Source organism: Nyctereutes procyonoides, unplaced genomic scaffold (genome assembly GCF_905146905.1).
Source record: "Nyctereutes procyonoides isolate TBG_1078 unplaced genomic scaffold, NYPRO_anot_genome, whole genome shotgun sequence".
In the NCBI taxonomy this organism is placed as follows: Eukaryota; Metazoa; Chordata; class Mammalia; order Carnivora; family Canidae; genus Nyctereutes; species Nyctereutes procyonoides.
This window is the reverse complement of record NW_026575121.1, coordinates 15,484,061-15,503,638: the sequence shown is the minus strand read 5'-3', so window position 1 is coordinate 15,503,638 and position 19,578 is coordinate 15,484,061. Positions and strand designations below refer to the sequence as shown.

General features: G+C 39.0%; 1 protein-coding gene across 1 annotated transcript in view; it reads left to right on the top strand.

The window, feature by feature from the left end:
• DIAPH3 (diaphanous related formin 3) overlaps positions 1–17,481 on the top strand; it is a 489,880-nt gene extending 472,399 nt beyond the window's left edge. Inside the window, exon 28 of the mRNA XM_055336191.1 lies at positions 16,169–17,481. Coding sequence (XP_055192166.1) covers positions 16,169–16,431 — 263 coding nt within the window. The 3' untranslated portion in view covers positions 16,432–17,481. The remainder of the gene's footprint in view (positions 1–16,168) is intronic.
• The last annotated feature ends 2,097 nt before the right edge of the window (positions 17,482–19,578 follow it).

The window sequence follows — 19,578 nt, the reverse complement described above, 5'->3', positions numbered from 1 at the left end:
TTAACTATATATTCCCTATGCTGTGCCTTTTATCCCTGTGACCTATTCATTCTGTAACTGGAAGCCTGTACCTTCCACTCCCCTTACCCCATTTTGCCCATCTCCCTACCCCTCCCCTCTGGCAACTCTCAGTTTGTTCTCTGTATTTATGGGTCTTTTAATACTTTTTTGTTTGTTCATTCATTTGTTTTCTAGATTCTACAGATTAGTAAAATCATATATTTGTCTTTCTCTGACTCATTTCACTTAGCGTAATACCTTCCAAATCCATCTGTGTTGTTTCAGATGTCAAGATCTCTCCTTTTTTTTTTATGACTGAGTAATATTCTACTGCACATATAAACCACAGCTCCTTTATCTATTCTTCTATCAGTGGACATTTAGGTTGCTTCCGTATCTTGGCTATTGCATATAATGCTGCAATAAACAAAGGGCTGCATAGATCTTTTTGAGTTAGTATTTTTGTTTTCTCCCATAGTGAGATTACCGGGTTATGTGCTATTTCTGTTTTTAATTTTTTGAAGAAAATCCACATTGTTTTCTACTGTGGCTATACCAATTTATATTCTGCCCAACAGTGTACGTCCATGCTAATACTTGTTATTTCTTGGTTTTGGAATGAGGTGATATCTAGGTGTTTTGGCTTGCATTTTCCTGATAAATAATGATGGTGAATATATCTGTTGGCCATCTGTATATTTTCTTTCAAAAAAATGTGTATTCAGATCCTCTACCAATTTTTAATCAGAGTATTTGGGGGTTTTGGTATTGAGTTGTGAAAGTTCTATATATTTTGGATATTAACCTCTTATTGGATATATATTTACCAGTATCTTCACCTAGTCAGTAGATTGCCTTGCCATTTTATTGACAGTTTCCTTTGCTGTGCAAAGGCTTATTTTGGTTTAGCCCCAATAGTTTATTTTTGCTTTTGTTTCCCTTGCCTGAGGAGACATATTTAGCTAAATGTTGCTAAGGGTGATATCCAAAAGATTATTGCTATGTTTTTTTCTGGGAGTGTTATGATTTCAGGTCTCACATTTAGGTCTTTAATTTATTCTTAGTTTATTTTTGTGTATGAAGTAAGAAAGTGGTCCAGTTTCATTCTTTTGCATGTAGTTTTTCAGTTTTCTCAACACCATTTACTGAAGAGACTGTCTTTCCCACACCCTATATTCTTACCTCTTTTGTCATGGATTAATTTACCATATATGCATGGGTTTATTTGTGGGCTACTTTTCTGTTCCATTGATCTTTGCCTATTTCTGGCCAGTGTCATACTATTTTGATTATTATAGCTTTGTAGTTATAGTCTAGGATTGTGGTACCTCCAGCTCTGCTCTTCTTAACATTGCTTTGACTATTTGGGGTCTTTGGTGGGGCTATACAGATTTTAAGATGATTTGTTCTAGTTCTGTGAAAAATGCTATTGGCATTTTGATAGGGATTACTTTGAATATGTAGACTGCTTTAAGAAGTATGGATATTTTAACAATAAATCTTCCAATCCATGAGCATGCTATGTCTTCCCATTTGCATCCCTTTCCATTTTTTTTTTTAAGATTGATTTATTTTAGAGAGCAAAAGCATGTGCAGGGGAAGGCCAGAAAGAGAGGGGGAAAGTAGACTCCCTGCTGAGGAGGGAGCCCAACGTGGGACTCGGTCTCAGGATCCTGAGATCTTGACCTGAACTGAAACCAGGAGTTGAGCCCTTAACCAACTGAGCCACCCAGGCACCCTATCTTCAGTTTTTTTCATCAGTGTTTTATAGTATTCAGAGTACCAATCTCTCACCTCCTTAGTTTTTTCCTATGTATTTCATTTTCAGTGCAATTGTAAGTGGAATTGTTTTCTTAATTTCTTTTTCTGCTACTCTATTATTAATGTATACAAACAACAGATTTCTGTATATTAAGTTTTCTGCAACTTTACTGGGTTTATTCTAATAGTTTTTGGTTGGAGTCTTTAGAGTTTTCTTTTTTTTTTTTTTTTTTAATTTTTTTTTTATTTATTTATGATAGTCATCAGAGAAAGAGAGAGAGAGGCAGAGACATAGGCAGAGGGAGAAGCAGGCTCCATGCACCGGGAGCCCGACGTGGGACTCGATCCCGGGTCTCCAGGATTGCGCCCTGGGCCAAAGGCAGGCGCTAAACCGCTGCGCCACCCAGGGTTCCCATCTTTAGAGTTTTCTATGTATAGTACCATGTCATCTACAAATAGTAACAATTTTACTTTTTCCTTATGAATTTGGATCATTTTATTTCTTTTTCTTGTCTGATTGTTGTGGCTAGAACTTTTATTTCCACCAATAAAAATAGTGAGAGTGGACATTCTGTCTCATTCCTGATCTTAGAGGAAAAGCCCTCAGTTTCTCACCATTGAGTATGATATTAGCTGTGTGTTTGTCATATATGGTCTTTATTATGTTAAGGTATGTTCACCCTAAGCCCACCTTGTTGAAAGTTTTTTATCATAAACAGATACTGAATGTTGTTAAATGCTTCTTCTGCATTGTTTATTATTTTTCTAGTTCCTTTAGGTGCAAAGTTAGATTGTTTATTTGAGCTTTTTCTTGTTTTTTTTTTTGAGGTAGGTCTGTTTATATTTCCCTCCTAGAACTGTTCCTGCTGTGTCTTAAAGATTTTAAAGCATTGTGTTTTCATTTTTATTGGCCTCTATTATTTTTATTTCCTTTATGCTTTTTTTCATTGACTCTTAGGTTATTTATTAGCATACTGTTTAGCCTGCCATGTTTTTCCCAGTTTTGTTTTTCATTTTTTTGGTTTTTTTTTTTTTCTTCTAATTGATTACTGGTTTCCTACCATTGTGGTTGGAAAAGACTTAATTTGGGTTTCAATCTTCTTGAATTATATTGAGTCTTGTTTTGTGGCCTAACATGTGATCTATCCTGGAGAATGTTCCATATGCCTTGATTTTTCTGCCTGGATGATTTCTCCATTCATGTAAGTGGGGTGTTAAAGGCCCCTAGTATTATTGTACTGTCAATTTCTCCCTTTATTTCTGTTAATATTTATGTATTTAGATTCCCCAATGTTGGACACATAGTTAAGCAATTGTTATATCCTCTTGTTAGATGGATCTCTTTATCATTGTACAATGCCCCTTTTTTTTTGTCTCTTATTGTAGTCTTTGTTTTATTAAAGTCCATTTTTTTCTAAGTATTACTCCCCTAACTTTTTTTCCCTCTGAGTCCATCTGCATGAAATGTATTTTTCCATCCCTTTGATATGGGAGAGCTTGGCTCTTGACTCACAGAGTCGAAGAATGAATCTCACAGACACAGGAAAGTGAGTAAAGAGATAGAAATTTATTAGGTAAAGATACAGAGAAAGCTCTCAGGAATGAGAGGGGTCCCGACAGGGTTGCCACTGAGGGCTTGTAGGGTTGGTCTTTTATTGAGAGCCTAATCAGAGAACTTAAATCCTTTTTTTTTTAAGATTTTATTTTTTTTATTCATGAGAGACACACAGAGAGAGAGGCAGAGACATAGATAGAGGGAGAAGCAGGCTCCATGCAGAGAGCCCGATATGAGACTCCATCCTGGGACTCTGGGATCATGCCCTGAGCCAAAGGCAGATGCTCAACCTCTGAGCCCAGTCTCACCCAGACTTCCCAAACCTAAATCCTTTTAACATATCCACCATGGTGGATGATATCACCATCAAGTAAGGACTAGTGATAACATCTGTAATGGCTTACTTCCTTTTTAGAGACTGATGATTTTTTTGTTGGTTACAAGTAGCTGTTATAACAAGACACCCTCCCAGCCTATACTTAGGGCAGGGTGGTCTGGCCTGTTCCCTTATCTCTGGTTTCTTCCACCTCAGTATTTTTGGATTTTTGTGAACCTGCTTCCATGGCTCCCTATCTAGCCCTGCCTAGCCCCATTTGTCCCTAACTCACCTGCACTTTGTCTATATGTGTCTTCAGGCCTGAAGTGAACCTTTTGTAGACAGTACATAAATGAGTCTTGGTGTTTTCCATTCCACCATGCTATGTATTTTTATTGGAACATTTAGACCATTTATAAGTAATTTGGCAGGTATATATTTATTGCCATTTTGTTAGTTATTTTCTGGTTGTTTTTGTACTTCTCTTTTTTCTTACTCTCTTTCCTTGTGATTGATGACTATGTAATGTAATGCTTGGATTCCTTTTTATTTTGTGTATATCTATTACAGGTTTTTGGTTTGTGGTTATCATAAGGTTTATGTATAACATCCTATGTGTATAGCAGTCTACATTTAGTTGATGGCTATTTAAGTTTGGACACATTCTAAAAGAGCTTCATTTTCACTCCCTGCTTCCATGTTTTATGTATATGTTGTCATGTTTTACATATTTTTATTCTGCAAGTTCCTTTTACCAGTTGTTTACATATAATTAGTATTATTGCCTTTGTCTTTGAATATTTATGCTAGTTTTATAAGTGACTGCTGTACTATTTCTTCTGTATATTTACTTTTACTCACGAATTTTTTTTTCCTTTCATAATTTTCTTCTAGTTATGACCTTTTGTTTTACATTTAAGGAAGCCCTTTTAATATTTTTTGTAAGGCTGCTTTTGTATTGATGGCCTCCTTTAACATTTGTCTGGGAAACTCTTTATCTTTCCTTTAATTTTGAATTAATTAATTCTGAACCTTGCCATACAGATATTCTTGGATATAGGGTTTTTTTTTTTTCCCCTTTCAACACTTGGAATATATTATGCCACTCTCTTCTGACCTACAAAATTTCTGCTGAAAAATCAGCTGATAGTTTTATTGGGTTTCCCTTGTACATAACTAGTTGCTTCTCTCTTGCTGCTTTTAAAACTCTGTACGTTTAAGCTTTAACATATTAATTATGTGTTGTAGTATGGACCTCCTTGGGTTCACCTTGTTTGGAATTCTGATTCCTGAACATGGGTATCTGTTCCCTTCCCTATGCTACGGAAGTTTTCAGCAATTATTTCTTCAAAAAAGTTTTCTACCCCTCTTACTCTTCACCTCTTGGGACCCCTCTAATGTATTTGTTCACTTGATCTAGATCCCTTAACCTATCCTCATTTTTTTTAATCCTCATTTTTAAATTTTTTTTTGTTTTATTTTGCTATTCACCTTGAGTGCTTTCCATTACCCTGTCTTAAGGCTTGCTTATCATTCTTCCACATCCTCCAATCCACTGTTGATTCCTTCATCTGTATTTTTTATTTTATTCATTGTATGTTCTGTCTCTGATTGGCTCTTTTTTTATGAATCCCACCACTTTGTTGAGGTTTTCTCTGAATTCATTCCTCTTTTCTCAAGTCTGGTGACCATCTTTATGGTATTCTTTTTTTTATGATTTTATTTATTTATTCATGAGAGACAGAGAGAGAGAGAGACTGGCAGAGACACAGGCAGAGGGAGAAATAGGCTCCATGCAGGGAGCCTGACGTGGGACTCGATCCTGGGTCTCCAGGATCAGGCCCTGGGCTGAAGGCAGTGCTAAACCGCTGAGCCACCTGGGCTGCCCCTTTTCTTTTTTCTTTTCTTTTCTTTTCTTTTCTCTTCTTTTCTTTTTAAGATTTTATTTTATTTATTCATGAAAGACACAGAAAGAGAGGCAGAGACATAGGCAGAGGGAGAAGCAGGCTCCATACAGGGAACCAGATGTGGGACTCCATCCCAGGACCCCAGGTTCACTCCCTGATCCAAAGGCAGATGTTCAACCATTGAGCCACTCAGGCATCCCTATGATCATTCTTTATGTTGAACTCTTTACCAGATAGATTGCTTATTTCCATGTTGTTTATTTTGTCTTATGTTTTGTCGTGTTTTTTTTTGTTTGGACATATTCCTCTGTCTACTCATTTTGCATGACTTTCTGTGTTTATTTTTATGAATTAGGCAGACAGTTACTTCTAAACTTGAAGAAATGATCTTGTGTGCAGTCATCCCTTGTGTAGACTATGTTTATCTGCTGACTTTGGCTGACTGGAGCTTGGGCTGCCGTGGGCTGGGGGTCCTGGGGCACTCTGCTGAGGCTGCCCTAGTAGGATGACCATAACTGAAGTGAGCATGCCAGTGCAGTCTCAGGGCTCTCTCCACAGAGGGTACCCTGGCAGGACAGCTGAAGGTGAAGGGGTGCAAGCCACAATGTCCCAGAGCCCAGGAGTGCACAAACCAGGACATCCCAAGGTGCTCTGTACTGAGGGTGCCAAGGCACGTTATCTGGAACTAGAGTATGGGCCTGGAATGTTTCAGGGTATTTTTTACCTGTGTCGCCTTGGCGAGAGGGCTAAAGCTATAGCAAGTGCTGAGCAGGGGTTTCCTAGTGTGTGCCTTGGTGGGATGGCTGGGGCTAGTGTGGACCATGGGACCCAGGGTTCACTGAGGTGGTAGGCCAGCTAGGGTGCCTGAACTCTGCTTCCGTCCACACTGTCAAAGTGGAGGAGAAATGAAAACCAAACCACTTCACAGCCCTTTTGACCTAGAGAGCTCTCCTGCTGTTTGGCCAAGTTCTAGGGCTAGATCCTTTATAATCTAGTGGATTTTTAAGCCATGCCATTTGGGATTGATATGGCTGGGGTATCCAGGGCTCCCTAAGATGGCAGTATGGTTACTGAGCCTGGACCCCGCTCCTATCTGCACTATCAAGGAGAAGTAAGAAGATAAACAGTGGCACTTGACAGCTTCTCTGACCTGAGAGAGTTCCAGCAGCTCTGCTACCATTTGACAGTTCTCTAGGGCTGATTCCATTATATTCTAGTTACCTTTTTAAACTGCAGCTTGTTTTTTTTCTCTTCTCTTCTCTTCTCTTTCTTTTCTCTTTTCTCTTTTCTTTTATTTTCTTTCTTCTTTTTTCCCCAGAGCAGATGAATCTGCACAGGTCCCTTTGTCTCCATCTCTTTCATTCTCTATCTGGTCTCTTATGTTGTGCAGAAGCTGTCAGCCCTCAGTTCTTCAAGTGGAATTGTTCTATAAAGAGGTGTAGATTTGGTGTGCTTCTGGAGGAGGTGAGTTCGGTCTTCCTACCTCCACCATCTGTAGCCATTCTTATTCCTAAAGTTAGTATTTTTTTTTATAAATTAATTTTTATTGGTGTTCAGTTTACCAACATACAGAATAACACCCAGTGCTCATTCCGTCAAGTGTCCCCCTTAGTGCCCGTCACCCATTCACCCCCACCCCCCACCCTCCTCCCCTTCCACCACCCCTAGTTCATTTCCCAGAGTTAGAAGTCTTTATGTTCAGTCTCCCTTTCTGATATTTCCCACACATTTCTTCTCCCTTCCCTCCTATTCCCTTTCACTATTATTCATATTCCCCAAATGAATGAGAACATACACTGTTTGTCCATCGAAAGATGAATGGATAAAGTTAGTATTTTAAAGAGATGACCTAGGTAAGAATTCCTGGAGGAATCAAGTAGAACATTTACATTTCAAAGGCACAGGAAAAGAATGCAAGTCCCTTCCCCTGTGCCTGACTTTTGTTTCCTAGGACTAAAATTTTTATAAGATTTACAAGCCTTTCAGGATAAATAGAGGAGGTCTGGGGAATGATTGAAGGAGTGGGTGGGTTTAAAATTTTTTTCTGGAGCTACTTTTCTGGTTTTATAAAGATTTATAAGTTAGGGACAGTTGTTTTTAATTCCTCAAGGAATTGGGTTGCTACTTAAATGACATTGTAGACTGATCCACCCATAAATCCTTTTATGAAGTGGATCTGCTAGAAAGTTTTTCTTGCCTTCTGGGTACATTTTAATTTTAGCTAAGGAGAAAAAGCCTCAAAAATGTTCCCATCAGACTCCAATTATCAGCTTCCGACCAAAAAGCTACTTCTTTTGAGTTGATGTTAAGAATTTGCATAGGACCTTTAAAAGTACACTTCTTTTTCCAGAGTCCCAGGTGATTACCAATGAAACATCAACCTTTGAGCTATCATTCTAATGGTGGGTACGTTAGAGGGTGTGATGTGGACAGCCAGGGGTTATCTCAAGTGCACGTTCTTGGATCTGTTGTACAGATCCACTCTCACTGGCAGACTTTTGTTTGCATTTGTGTTCCTAAGACCTCACACAGTTTTAAACTGTGTTGCTTCCAAGTTCAGACACTGGTGATCTCCCATTCTATGTTCCACCTTTTTACCAATCCATTCAGGAGATAATGCATTTACTACTAGGGCAGCAAGAGCAGGTTGGGTGATGTTTATTGTGTGGAACTCGGAATGCTGTAAGAAGACAGCTTCCAGATAAGCTTTAAAGTTGGCCACAGATTTATCTTTTGTTTGTGTGTTTGAATAACAGACCAGTTCTATAAATGGTTTGTAAAAAATGAGTTATTTTGTGTGCTTTTACTGGTCCATGAGGGGGCCACACTGGAAATCAGGCATCTCAAAAATCATCCTCCGTGTTTTGCCATTTTGCCTCCACATATATTCTTGGGCTTCACCAGGTCCCACCATCACTTGTACAAGCTGATAAGGATCTGACAAATTAGGGTCATAGGCCTCAATAATGACTAAACTCTTCAGAATAATTTTGGGGATCCTCCCTTTAGGAAAATTCTCTAATTTCGAACCTATTTCAATTTTTTACCAAGGAGGAGAGATACCTGAGAAGGATCACTCATAACTTTGGGTGGTTTTCTTGTAAAGGTAACTGTCTAATAGTCCCTGCAGAGTGGAAGGGCGGTTCAGACAGAGTTAGAATGTGAGTACTCAGGTAATGGAAGGTAGAGAACAGTAGGAGTCTGTCAGTTTTATCGTCCTTTGTTTTGGGTACCTCTTATGTCTTTTTTTTTTTTTTTTAAGATTCATTTATTCATGAGAGACACACAGAGAGAGAGAGAGAGAGAGAGAGAGAGAGAGGCAAAGACACAGGCAGAGGGAGAAGCAGGCTCCATGCAGGGAGCCCGATGTGGGACTTGATCCCCGGACCCAGGATCACACCCTGAGCTGAAGGCAGACACTCAACCACTAAGCCACCCAGGTCTTCCTTGTGTCTAAATTTTCATGAGCTTTTTGCTACAGAATTTTTAATGAAACAATTTGGAATATTGAAGCCTTTTAGAAAGTATTCTGTTCTATTTAATTCAGGAACTTTTGCTTTTGAGTGCACTTTTTGAATGAACTATCTTGGTTGCCTTTAGTAAGATTTTGCCATTTTTGTAGGTATTTATACGTTCTGTAACCATAGTTTTTAGACATGAAATAAGCAAGTGTGCTGGAAGGTGGTACACCAACTTTTTAAGGATCTCATTTTTAAAAAAAAAAAAAATTTAAGCTAAAACTTTAGTTCTCTTGGAGCCAAACTGATACTTAATTAGCAAACTAATACTTGGAGCCAAACTTGACTTGGAGTCAAACTAATATTTAATATACCTCTGGTTTAGGGGTTGTGTGGGGTGTGCCATATACCTCACTGCCCAGAAATTGAGGTTGGCCTGTGACCTAGGGTCAATCTGACCTGCCCCCATGACCAGTTTATCCTAACATGAGAGTCTTTGGATTAGGTGGCAAAAACTGGTAACAGCTTTTAAATGCTAGACTTTTCCCTGCCAATTTTGTGACTGCTTCACAGATTCCTTTAGTAATAACCTTTATCTACATACAAGACAGACAAACCTGTGCACCTTAACACACCAGCAGTAACCAAAAGATGTTGCTGTAGCCTGGACAAGAAAAGGCCCTGTGTGGCCCGTACCACTTCCCACCATGGAACGTCGGACCAGGGAAAGTACTAAAGCAGCAGACTTCAATGAATGCAGCTTGGGGGCTTCACATAATCGGGGAAGTGCAAACTCCCACTGACAGTTCCTATGTGGATTTTAAGACAGAATCAAGGGGAGAGGGAGTTTCTACCAATTAAGTAAGAAGTGTGGCCTGAACTACCAGCTGCTCTCAATGTCGGATGACTGGAAAGCCAATTAGATCAGAAGCTCAACGCAAGAGCTAAAGTCAGAACCAAAAGGAACTCAACAGCACTCAGTAGTGGCAAGGAATAAACTCAGAAACGTTCATGAGTACCACTCCTGCGTTTCTGGTTGTTTCCAAAGCCCCAAAAAGTCTACTTCAGGTCTTTTTTTTTGCCATCAATTCTGTTAGAAAACAAAATTCAACTGAGTGAATTTTAAGATCAAGCTGCCTTTACTCAGAAATTTACTAAATGGGCAGCATCCCATCTAGCACATAGTAAGGAGCTTTAAGGAGCTGTAGGAGATGGAAGACTTTTATAGGCTGAAAGGGGGTGAGATGAGGAAAGGCTTTATTATTTCTGGCAAGGTCACCTTCCTTTGAAAGAGGACAGAAAGGGTCTATTGGACAGATTACCTCACTAGTCCTGGCCAAGTAATTCCAGATTGCTTGGTAACCTTTAGTTACATTCCTGGGTGAGGCTGAAACTGCATTTAGGTTATGTCTCGGCCCAAGTCATGGGGCTTAGCACAAGTGACTCAATTTTGTACATATTTCTTTAACATGTGTCAATTATCTCCTCTATTCAGAATTCTCCTTTATCGCTCTCTTTGTTTTGTTTTTTAAAATGAGGGAGTAATTGTTTTGTTTTTATTTTTATGTAATGGGTTTCAATAAGAGTCTCTTGGCACTCCCAAAAGATTTTGACTATACAACATGCCCTTTTGCTCTTTTTGTCATTTTTACACATTTTCAATACAAACGGTAAAATAACAGCAAAATGAAACTGAGGGAAGACAATTATTTATAGCATCAGTAAATCAACAGTAAGGAAAACCACAGGGATACGGGCTGCTGGCGGCCAGCACTAACTTCAGTTATTGCATAGATTAAAAACATATATTTGCCACACACTTTACTACCATGTGCACCCAGTAGTGCTTTAAAAATTATATTTATAGGTTATTTTTTTTCTCTCACCAAAGTAAAGGCATTTCTGGGGTGAAACAAACAGCTACTTAGTAGGTCAAAGTAATAGTTAAGAGCAAAAGGTAAAGAACTGGGAAGAGAGACCAAACTTCAGGAAAACAGAACAGAGGCAGTCAATTTAGGACATCAGAGTTTTGTGTTCTTCTTCCTGTCAAAGCTGCCACAGGCTCACCAGTGACCACAAAAGGCAGGAGCTCAATTTTATATTTCATCTGAGAGTTGGCGCTTCTAAGAAGCCAGTGCCCATTAGAACCACAATGTGATGGGGGATCAATACTGACTTAAAGGGAATAATAATACCTCTTTCTAAACCATAACTGATATTTCCTGCAGCTGAGAGGGTTTTCCCCAAGGGCCATCAGCCTCACCTCAGCATAGCAACATAACAACTGTTGGCTGAAAGATTTCCTCATTTGGAGGCCCAGTTGCATATATTTATGTTTATTCTCTTGTCAGCAACTTTCCTAGTTTTCCCTGTCTTTTGTGTTACTCCGAAAACAATGAAAAAATGAGCTCAGGACAGTGGGTGGTTTTTTTTTTTTTTTCAGTGGGTGTTTTTTGTTTGGGGTTTTGTTTGTTTAGCTTTGTCATCCAAATCTATAGTCTGCCAAAGGTCCTGTGGGAACCAGCCCTAAATCTAGTTCAAGGCTTTTGTTCTCATGTGTAAGTCCAGGGGGTTCTCTGTATTTAAGAGCCATTCAACTTTCCAACAGTTTTCAACTTTTTATTCAGTTTTAGGAAAAAAAGCTGTGGTGGGACTCCAGAATCAATTATTAGAGTGAGAACCATAGGAGGAATTAAATTGAAATAAGTGAGGTGGGTTTTTTTTTTTTTTTTGTCTTAAAGGAAAAACAGCATGTATTCTCAGTTTATTTCCACATAGAAACAAGATATGTGGATTAGATTCCCTTACTGACCTACTACTAAGAATAGCAGCTGGTCCTTGCCATCTGTACCATAATCACCAATGGCCCTGGGTATTGGCCATAGTCCTAGATATATCATACTTCCCTTCACAGACATCAACTGTAACATCTTATAAAGCCCTGGATTTGATTCATAAAATAATAGCACAGGCCTTCTCTCTTTGGAGAGTTAAGCAATGATTCCAATTTGCCTTAATAATTTTAGTTTCCATTTAAAAATGTGTATGGTAAGGATTTGAGTCGACAGGTACAGAAAATACTTTTTTTTTCTTTTAATACCCCAGCCTTATCTTTCATTTGAAGAGTCCAAGCATGTCACCTTGTATTTGGAATGGTCTAATTTCATAGGAAAAGGCTATGAGTCCATTGGCTTCAAATTATAATTTATTTTATGATTCTGAGCACACACCTACAGAGAGTTCTCTCCAACTTAAAACCATCCCCCAATGTTTGAAGTGAACCATTTAGAAACCAAGTGTCTGTTTTTGTGTGGAATTTGTATCTACAGTTCAGCCCACATGAAGCCACCAATAGCCAACTTTTAAGATAATAGTAATGGCAAAAGACACCTGGCTTTGAACCCAACATTATAATAAACATGTCCAACTTGGGAGCTTCCTCCACCTGTAAACATTGTCACTAGTTGCAGTGGGATGGGAGACTCCTCCCCCTCGACTTCCTCAGCTTTGCAGTTTCAGTTGAGACTTTCTCACAGTTCCACAGTTTGGGACTCCCATGACTGGGAACAAAGTAAAAAGAAAGAAACTGCAGCCCCACCTGGAGACTATTGAGGTGCTGAGAGATAAATGTGAGGGTTGGAGTGAAGAGTTGTTATCTAAGAGCTCTAAGTTCAGTCTTAAAGAAGCCCTTGTGCACTTTCTTTTTTATTTCTTTGGTGGTTTCAGGAATGGCCACTTTCCGTTTTGTGTCATCTTGTCTGTTGCTTCTCATAAAAGATTTTCCACCTGAAACCACAGAGGAGTTAAATGCCAGCTTGGTTTTTCTCTTATCTATGGGCGTGCTATAGGAACAAAATAATATTTGGAGTTCTCTGAAAAGGGTAGAAATGCTCTTGCCTGTGTTGACCCACCCAGTGTTATCCACCTAAGCCTCCAAAGAAGTTCAAAGAGCAAACAGTTAAAGAAAAGCCCAGGCTCTGCTAGGCATTTCATCCTTGAATCTGGTATAGGTTGAGTAAAGGAGGACTAAAATATCCAAGTGGATAGACAGTCCTTGCTGTTAGCAACACAGTTTATTAGTGACCTTGACAAGAGCTGTTTCAGAAGAGTAAAGGGTCAAAAGCATGATTGGAGTGGGTTCAAGAGAAAAATAGGAAGAGAAGAACTAAGATGGGAAGAATGGGCAATTCTTCTGAGATGTGTTTGCTATAAAGGCAGTCAACAATTGAGGTAGTAAATGGAGGATGTGGAGTCAAATACATATTTTTTCCCCTAAAGATTGTGGTTATGACAACATACTTGTATGCTGAGGGTAATGATCACATGAGGAAGGAAACCTTTCCATAGAGGCCACAGCTGTCAGAAGGATGTCCTTGAATAGACAAATGACAGTAGTATGTGGTGCTCACTGTGCAGGTTTGTCCTCGGGAGGTTGGGGGGCGGGGCACAGAATACCCTAGGGAGGTGAGGAGTATATGTGCATGTGGTGAGTAGATAGATACTGGGGGCAGGCGGAAGCTCATGGGAGTTTTCTTCCGATTGCTTCTCTGAACGAGCTAAATGACAGCAAAGGAGAATATGTTGGACATTTGATAAGAACAGAGGAGGTGTGAGATATTTTTCTAGGAGAATGGAAGAATGAACGGACAAGGGAATTGCAGTAGTATTAAGGTCATCCTTGAAATTCATTGTCATGGATTTCAGTAAGACTCAGAAAGAAATGGAGCACACGTATGACCTTGGACATACTGTACTGAGGTAGTTTACATGAGTCTACAATCTGCTTTACAAAGTGATTGAGAAAATTAAATGTGACAGAAAAGCATTTTGAGGTATAAGTACAGGATATGATTATTATGAAACTTAGCTTTGAATTACTTAGCACTTTTCCTTGGCAAAAAGCTTTTCAAATTTGTTTAAGACAGCCTTAGTATCTCTAGAGACAGCATTTGGCTTCTGCCACTGATTTACTCAGTAGCTAAGTCTAAGCAAATGACTTAACCTCCTTTTGCTTTTACCTCTCAATCTATAAAATGAGGGTGGTAATGTTTAAAGTGAAAGAAATACTTTATAAATAAAAATGCCATATAAATGCAAGCTGTTAATAAATTTGAGGCCTCACCCATACAGTCACCAGAAAGTCAGAAAGGTCAGCCCTGGGTGGTAGATGCATCCCTTAAGAAGCTTTAATAGAGGGGGGAAATAAGTATCTTGAAGCTGGTGTCACCCACGTTATTTGCATTAATTCTCACAACTTCTCTAACGTGGATTATTAAAACGTAAGACATGAAAGGTTAACTTGTCATAACTTGTCAAAGCCAAGCAAAAATGTGGATTTCAATTCGGATTCACCTTAAAATCCCATGGTCTTTTTCATTTTGCCACATACGGAATTGGGCTTCATACATTTTAGCCAGAGAAGGTATAGAATACTTACGCTGTGTTTATTTTACATCCATAGTTTACCCAATTTAATGTCATCTTTGCCATCAAAACTGGAGCTAGAGTCGCCCAGTAGCAGAATAGCAGCCACTTCATTGGTGACATCATCATGATGGAATCGTTTACAAGAAATCCAATGACAAGAAGAGATAGGAAGATCTGGGGGAAAGGAACAGTAAGCTGACGAAAGACTTTTAGCTACAAATGCAGTTCTCAGACATTCTGGGGGCAGGAGGGTGGATACTATGAAAAAAATAAATAAATTTGTGTGGTCATGGGAACTACAGGGATACTATGTCCTCTGTCTTCTTTCCTGCAAACACAGTATGTCCATTATAAATTATAAACAGCTCTAAGAAAATCCATACTCTGTTAGGTTTGATTTTTGAGTAACAATTGCCCACCTGATAGAGAAGGTGATAGGAAAACTGTATTTATTTTCTTCCAACAGCTAAAAGGTGATCATACTTCTAAAATTTGTTGAGATTGTCCAAGAAAGTGTGTAAAATACTCATCCATCACTGGAAGCCCCTGGTCAGGAAATGACAGTGCAGTAAATATCTTCAGCAGCCACCTTTTAATGTACAAGCTGTTTTCGGTTGGAATTTTCAGCACTCACATAAAACACACTGTCATGAGTGACTGCTTGTGCTCCAAAGTCATTACTATTGGGATAATGGAACATCTCTCAGAGAATAACCAAAAAACTTTAAATGTCATGTCAAGTTTGTTGAAGCCATTTTCAAGCCCCGTTCAAGGTTACATGAATATTGAGGGTGTCTGTTTCTTCAAAGTTTGAGGCCTATGAGAAATACCTTATAAGATTGCATGATAAGATAGGCCAGTCAGTTAATTAAAAGAAAATCTAGCATTCCCTGTGAAAGTCAATCAGCCAGCACCATAAGTCATTAGCTATTGCAACTGTCCCCCTTCCAGCCTTGCACGCCAGGCTCCCTGCCAGTCACCAACAAAAGGATATATGTGTGCCTATGTATACATGTCTATGAATATATGTGTGTATATCTGACAGATTATGACATAATTTTGATTTGCTAGGATGTTTTAATTTGCCTACCAAATACAATAGTTCTTTTGAAGGAAATCACTGAGTTTTTAAAGACCTATTCGAAATTTTCCTTTTTTTCTTAAAAAAAACTTTTTTTTCTTAAAAAAAAATCTCATTATCATTCCAACAAATGCTTGTCTTGGGTCCTAGAGCATGGAGATGATTTCTTTACCCAGTGCATATTGATTGAACACCACTTTGCCCCAGGGCCATTTTGAGGCACTGACATTAAAGCAGTACTTAGAACAACATCCCTGCAGTCTTGGAACTTACATTCTAGTAAAAAGACAGACAGTGGGCAAGTAAACAGGTTGATGTGTCTGGTGGTTAGGAGTTCTATGAAGGAAAACGCGAGGGGTAAACGGGTGATGGAAAGGGGCGGGGCTATTTCTGCTGGATGGTCCTAGAAGTGCCTCTCTAGTCGTATGGCATTTGAGCAAAGACCAGAAGGAAATCAGCATGCGTGCTAAGGAAAGGGTTACCGAGTTATATTTTCATTTATTCTTAAACTCCTGTGTATTTATTTTCAATCTACCTTTCTCTGAATATTTTAATTTATCTAAGAGGACTTGAGCATAATTATTTTAAATTAATGTTTCATAATGTGCACAGTCCTTGCTTATCACAGTGATAAGTTTTCTGTTTCTTTCCTCCCTACTGCAGAAAATCAGAAAGTGCAGTTGACAGAAGGGTCACGTTCACACTACAATATCAATTGCAACTCAACGAGGACTCCAGTCGCCAAGGAGCTTAATTATAATCTAGACACTCATACGTCTACAGGGAGGATCAAGGCAGTTGAGAAGAAGGAAGCCTGTAATGTAGAAAGCAACAGAAAAAAGGAAATGGAACTTCTTGGCTCGGTTTCTAAAAACGAATCTGTTCCCGAAGTTGAAGCCCTGCTGGCAAGATTACGAGCTTTATAAATTAAACTGGTAAAAAATGATTAAGCCAAATGTAAAGCCATGCTCTAAGCTATATCACTTGAAAAAAAATTACTTTTTATATAAGTGACTTTATATAGTTTAAATTATGATATATATTAGAAAAATAAAGCTAAATAACATGATTGCAGTGCTTTTCCTATGTACGTGAGGTTTGGGCTTATTCAAGACTGTAATGGGTTTTAATGCTTTTCTTGTCTCCTGGTATTCATGTGTTCTATATTTGGTGGTTAAATTATACATAATGCTTTAGAAAACAGGTAGGTGGCCATGTGTTCAGCAATGTGTCCTGAAGAAAGTACCATTTTTCTAAGTCACTGTAATTTTTACCTTTCTGTTTTCAGCATTAATGAACATCAAATCATCAATGTCAACTCTTGATATATACATACATACCCCATGCATGTTGTTTATATGGGCCCACGTTTCTCATGCATTGGGATCTTCATGCTATCAACATGGCATCAGAAACATAAAACTGAATAGAACAAAGCTGTGAGGAAATGAATGTAAGCTCGTTATTATCATTGTTGAATTCATGTTAATTAGATCCTGCAGGAGACTGGGAGGCCATTGAGCACATTTCCAAAAATGATGTACTAGGAATGAATGCATGCACTCTTTGTAAAACGCACATGCTTTTGCATCAAGTAGAGGTACATGGTATTACAGCGCTGCCGAAACTTAACCGAGAAAGCATTTTTCCCTTGGTGATTATGATTCTGGGATAGAACTGCCATTTTGAAACTTCCCAGGTAACAAAATTTTTTTTTTTTCTGTGAACAAACTTGAAATTGCTGTTTCTTTGATCTGACAATCAATATGTTTAACAAAGGTCTAAAGTGTGTCGAGGAAGGTTTTCCTATGCAAATGTTGCAATTTTACCTCATTTGGGGCATCAAATTAACTCTTAATTTTATATTCGAGGAAATAAACTTGCTACTTGCACTAAATGAAAAACGTTGGGGCTTTCTTTTTTGTAGTTAGCATATTCTGTGGATAAGCTGTAAATAGCCTGTGCTCCGCCGTCTATCTTAGCATCTATTTTGCTTTATTACGTTCAGTAAGTAAATGACTGCTCTTTTACCTTCAGTTAAAAGGCAGTTATGTGGAACCAGTCTGGCGAGGTCCGCTGCTTTTTATTTCCTTAAGTTGCCACCTCCTTTCAGCTCCAAGTTAATAAAGTTAATTAATTAGAACTATGAGCCAGGCCCTGTTTATAGACTTTGGGGAACACTGTTATCCCCAGCCTGTGTAGGAATAAATTGTTCTCCTATGCATTGCTGAAATAGGAGTTGCAACTGGAGGGCACAAATGCATATTTTCCTGAAAACAGATCTTAAAAAATCAAGAAAGGTGAAGGACATTTACACGTTTTAGCAGACAGGATCCTAACCGCAAGAAAAGAAGTTAAATGAAAGCATTCTGACTATCGGTTCTTCACGGGCTTTTGCAAAGACTTGGGCTTTTCAGAAACAAAACTGAAATTCAACCAGATAGTTTGGACATACCAGGTGGCAGATCAACACTCCAGAAACTTGGGGCCAGGGAGCAGCCGCACGGGAGAAGCAGCCTGGCAAGTAAAGGGAAGCGAAGATGACAGAGACCCCCAGGGGCAGAGACATGCAGGCAAGGCCTAAACTGGAGCCGTCAGGCCCCAGAGCATTGTCTGCAGGAGCCCAAGGACAACCACCCAGCAGGAGGACCAGAAGCCTGAGGCTAGCAGAGCACCAGCCGGGGCTGCCCCCCACTCCCCCAGGGGCCCCAGCCTCCCATCACTGACAGGAGTCTGAGCAGGCCCGAGTAGGGGACCGTGTTTTGGATTTCCTCTCTGCAGCTAAAGAGTTGACAGAGGCAAGAGCCAACTGAGAAACAGATCATTTTCTGCTGCACATATTTCACTGATACATGTGCCTTCAGCAGCAGGCAGGAGGGTATGTGTAGGGTTTTATGAAAAACTCTTAATATTCCTTTAGCCAACTGTAGCTGGAAACTATAGTGATGACCTTTAATTTGAGGGCAGGCATTGAGGTACAATTTCATGTTTCTGAGCAAGCAGTCTATTCATTTGAATTAGGTAAACTGGAAGCCAAAACAGAGCTCAGCACCCTCGATGAGGGTGTTCCATCCAGTCTGGTGACAAACCCCAAATGGGTTCTCAGCCTCTCTCTGGTCAGTGTAGAGAATTTGGCAGAAACACACAACCAAATGATCACTGAGTTGTCCAAAAGCAAAGACCTGCTGCTAATATTCTGAAGTGATTTAAAAATAAGGGAAGCAATCTAATCATGCTAGCACATCCTGTCTCCCCCCACCACCCCCTTACTTCCCCCCTTATCCTCAGGGGATACATTCAAAGACAGCCCCCCCACCCCACCACAGGGAATGCCTGAAATTGCAGATAGTACCAAACCCTATATATATATATATATATATATATATATATATATATATATATATATTATGCTTTTTCCTATACAAAGCTTAATTTATAAATTAAGCAGAGTAAGAGATTAACAGCAGTAACTAAGAACAACTAACAATATACTATAATAAAAATTATATGAATGTAACCTCTATCAAAATAACTTAATGTAGGGGTACCCGGCCGGCTCAGTTGGTTGAGCATCTGACTCTTGATTTTGGATCAGGGACGTAACAATCAAGCCCTGAGTAGGACTCCATGTTCAGCACAGAGTCAGCTTGCATTTCTCTCCCTCTTCCCCTCCCCCCTCAAATAAATCTTTTTTTTCCCCCTCAAATAAATCTTAAAAAAAAAACTTAATGTACTATATTCACCCTTCTTTTTGTGATGGTGTGGATGATAAAATGCCTCCATGATGATTTGAAGTGAGCGGAATGACACAAGCATAGTGTTAAGCTACTGTTCACCTCTACATTACGCCAGAAGAAGGAGCATCTGCTTCCAGACCATGGTTGACCACAGGTAACTGAAACCAAGGAGAGTAAATCAGAAATGGAGACAAGGAGGGTACCACTCTATATGCATGTATTTCCTTTGTTAACATTTAAATATTTAAACAAAATATATCAAAGTTTATATGAAGAAGTAGATATTATAATAATTTATATCAAAAATTTCCTGGTAGATCTAGAAAATGCAATTAT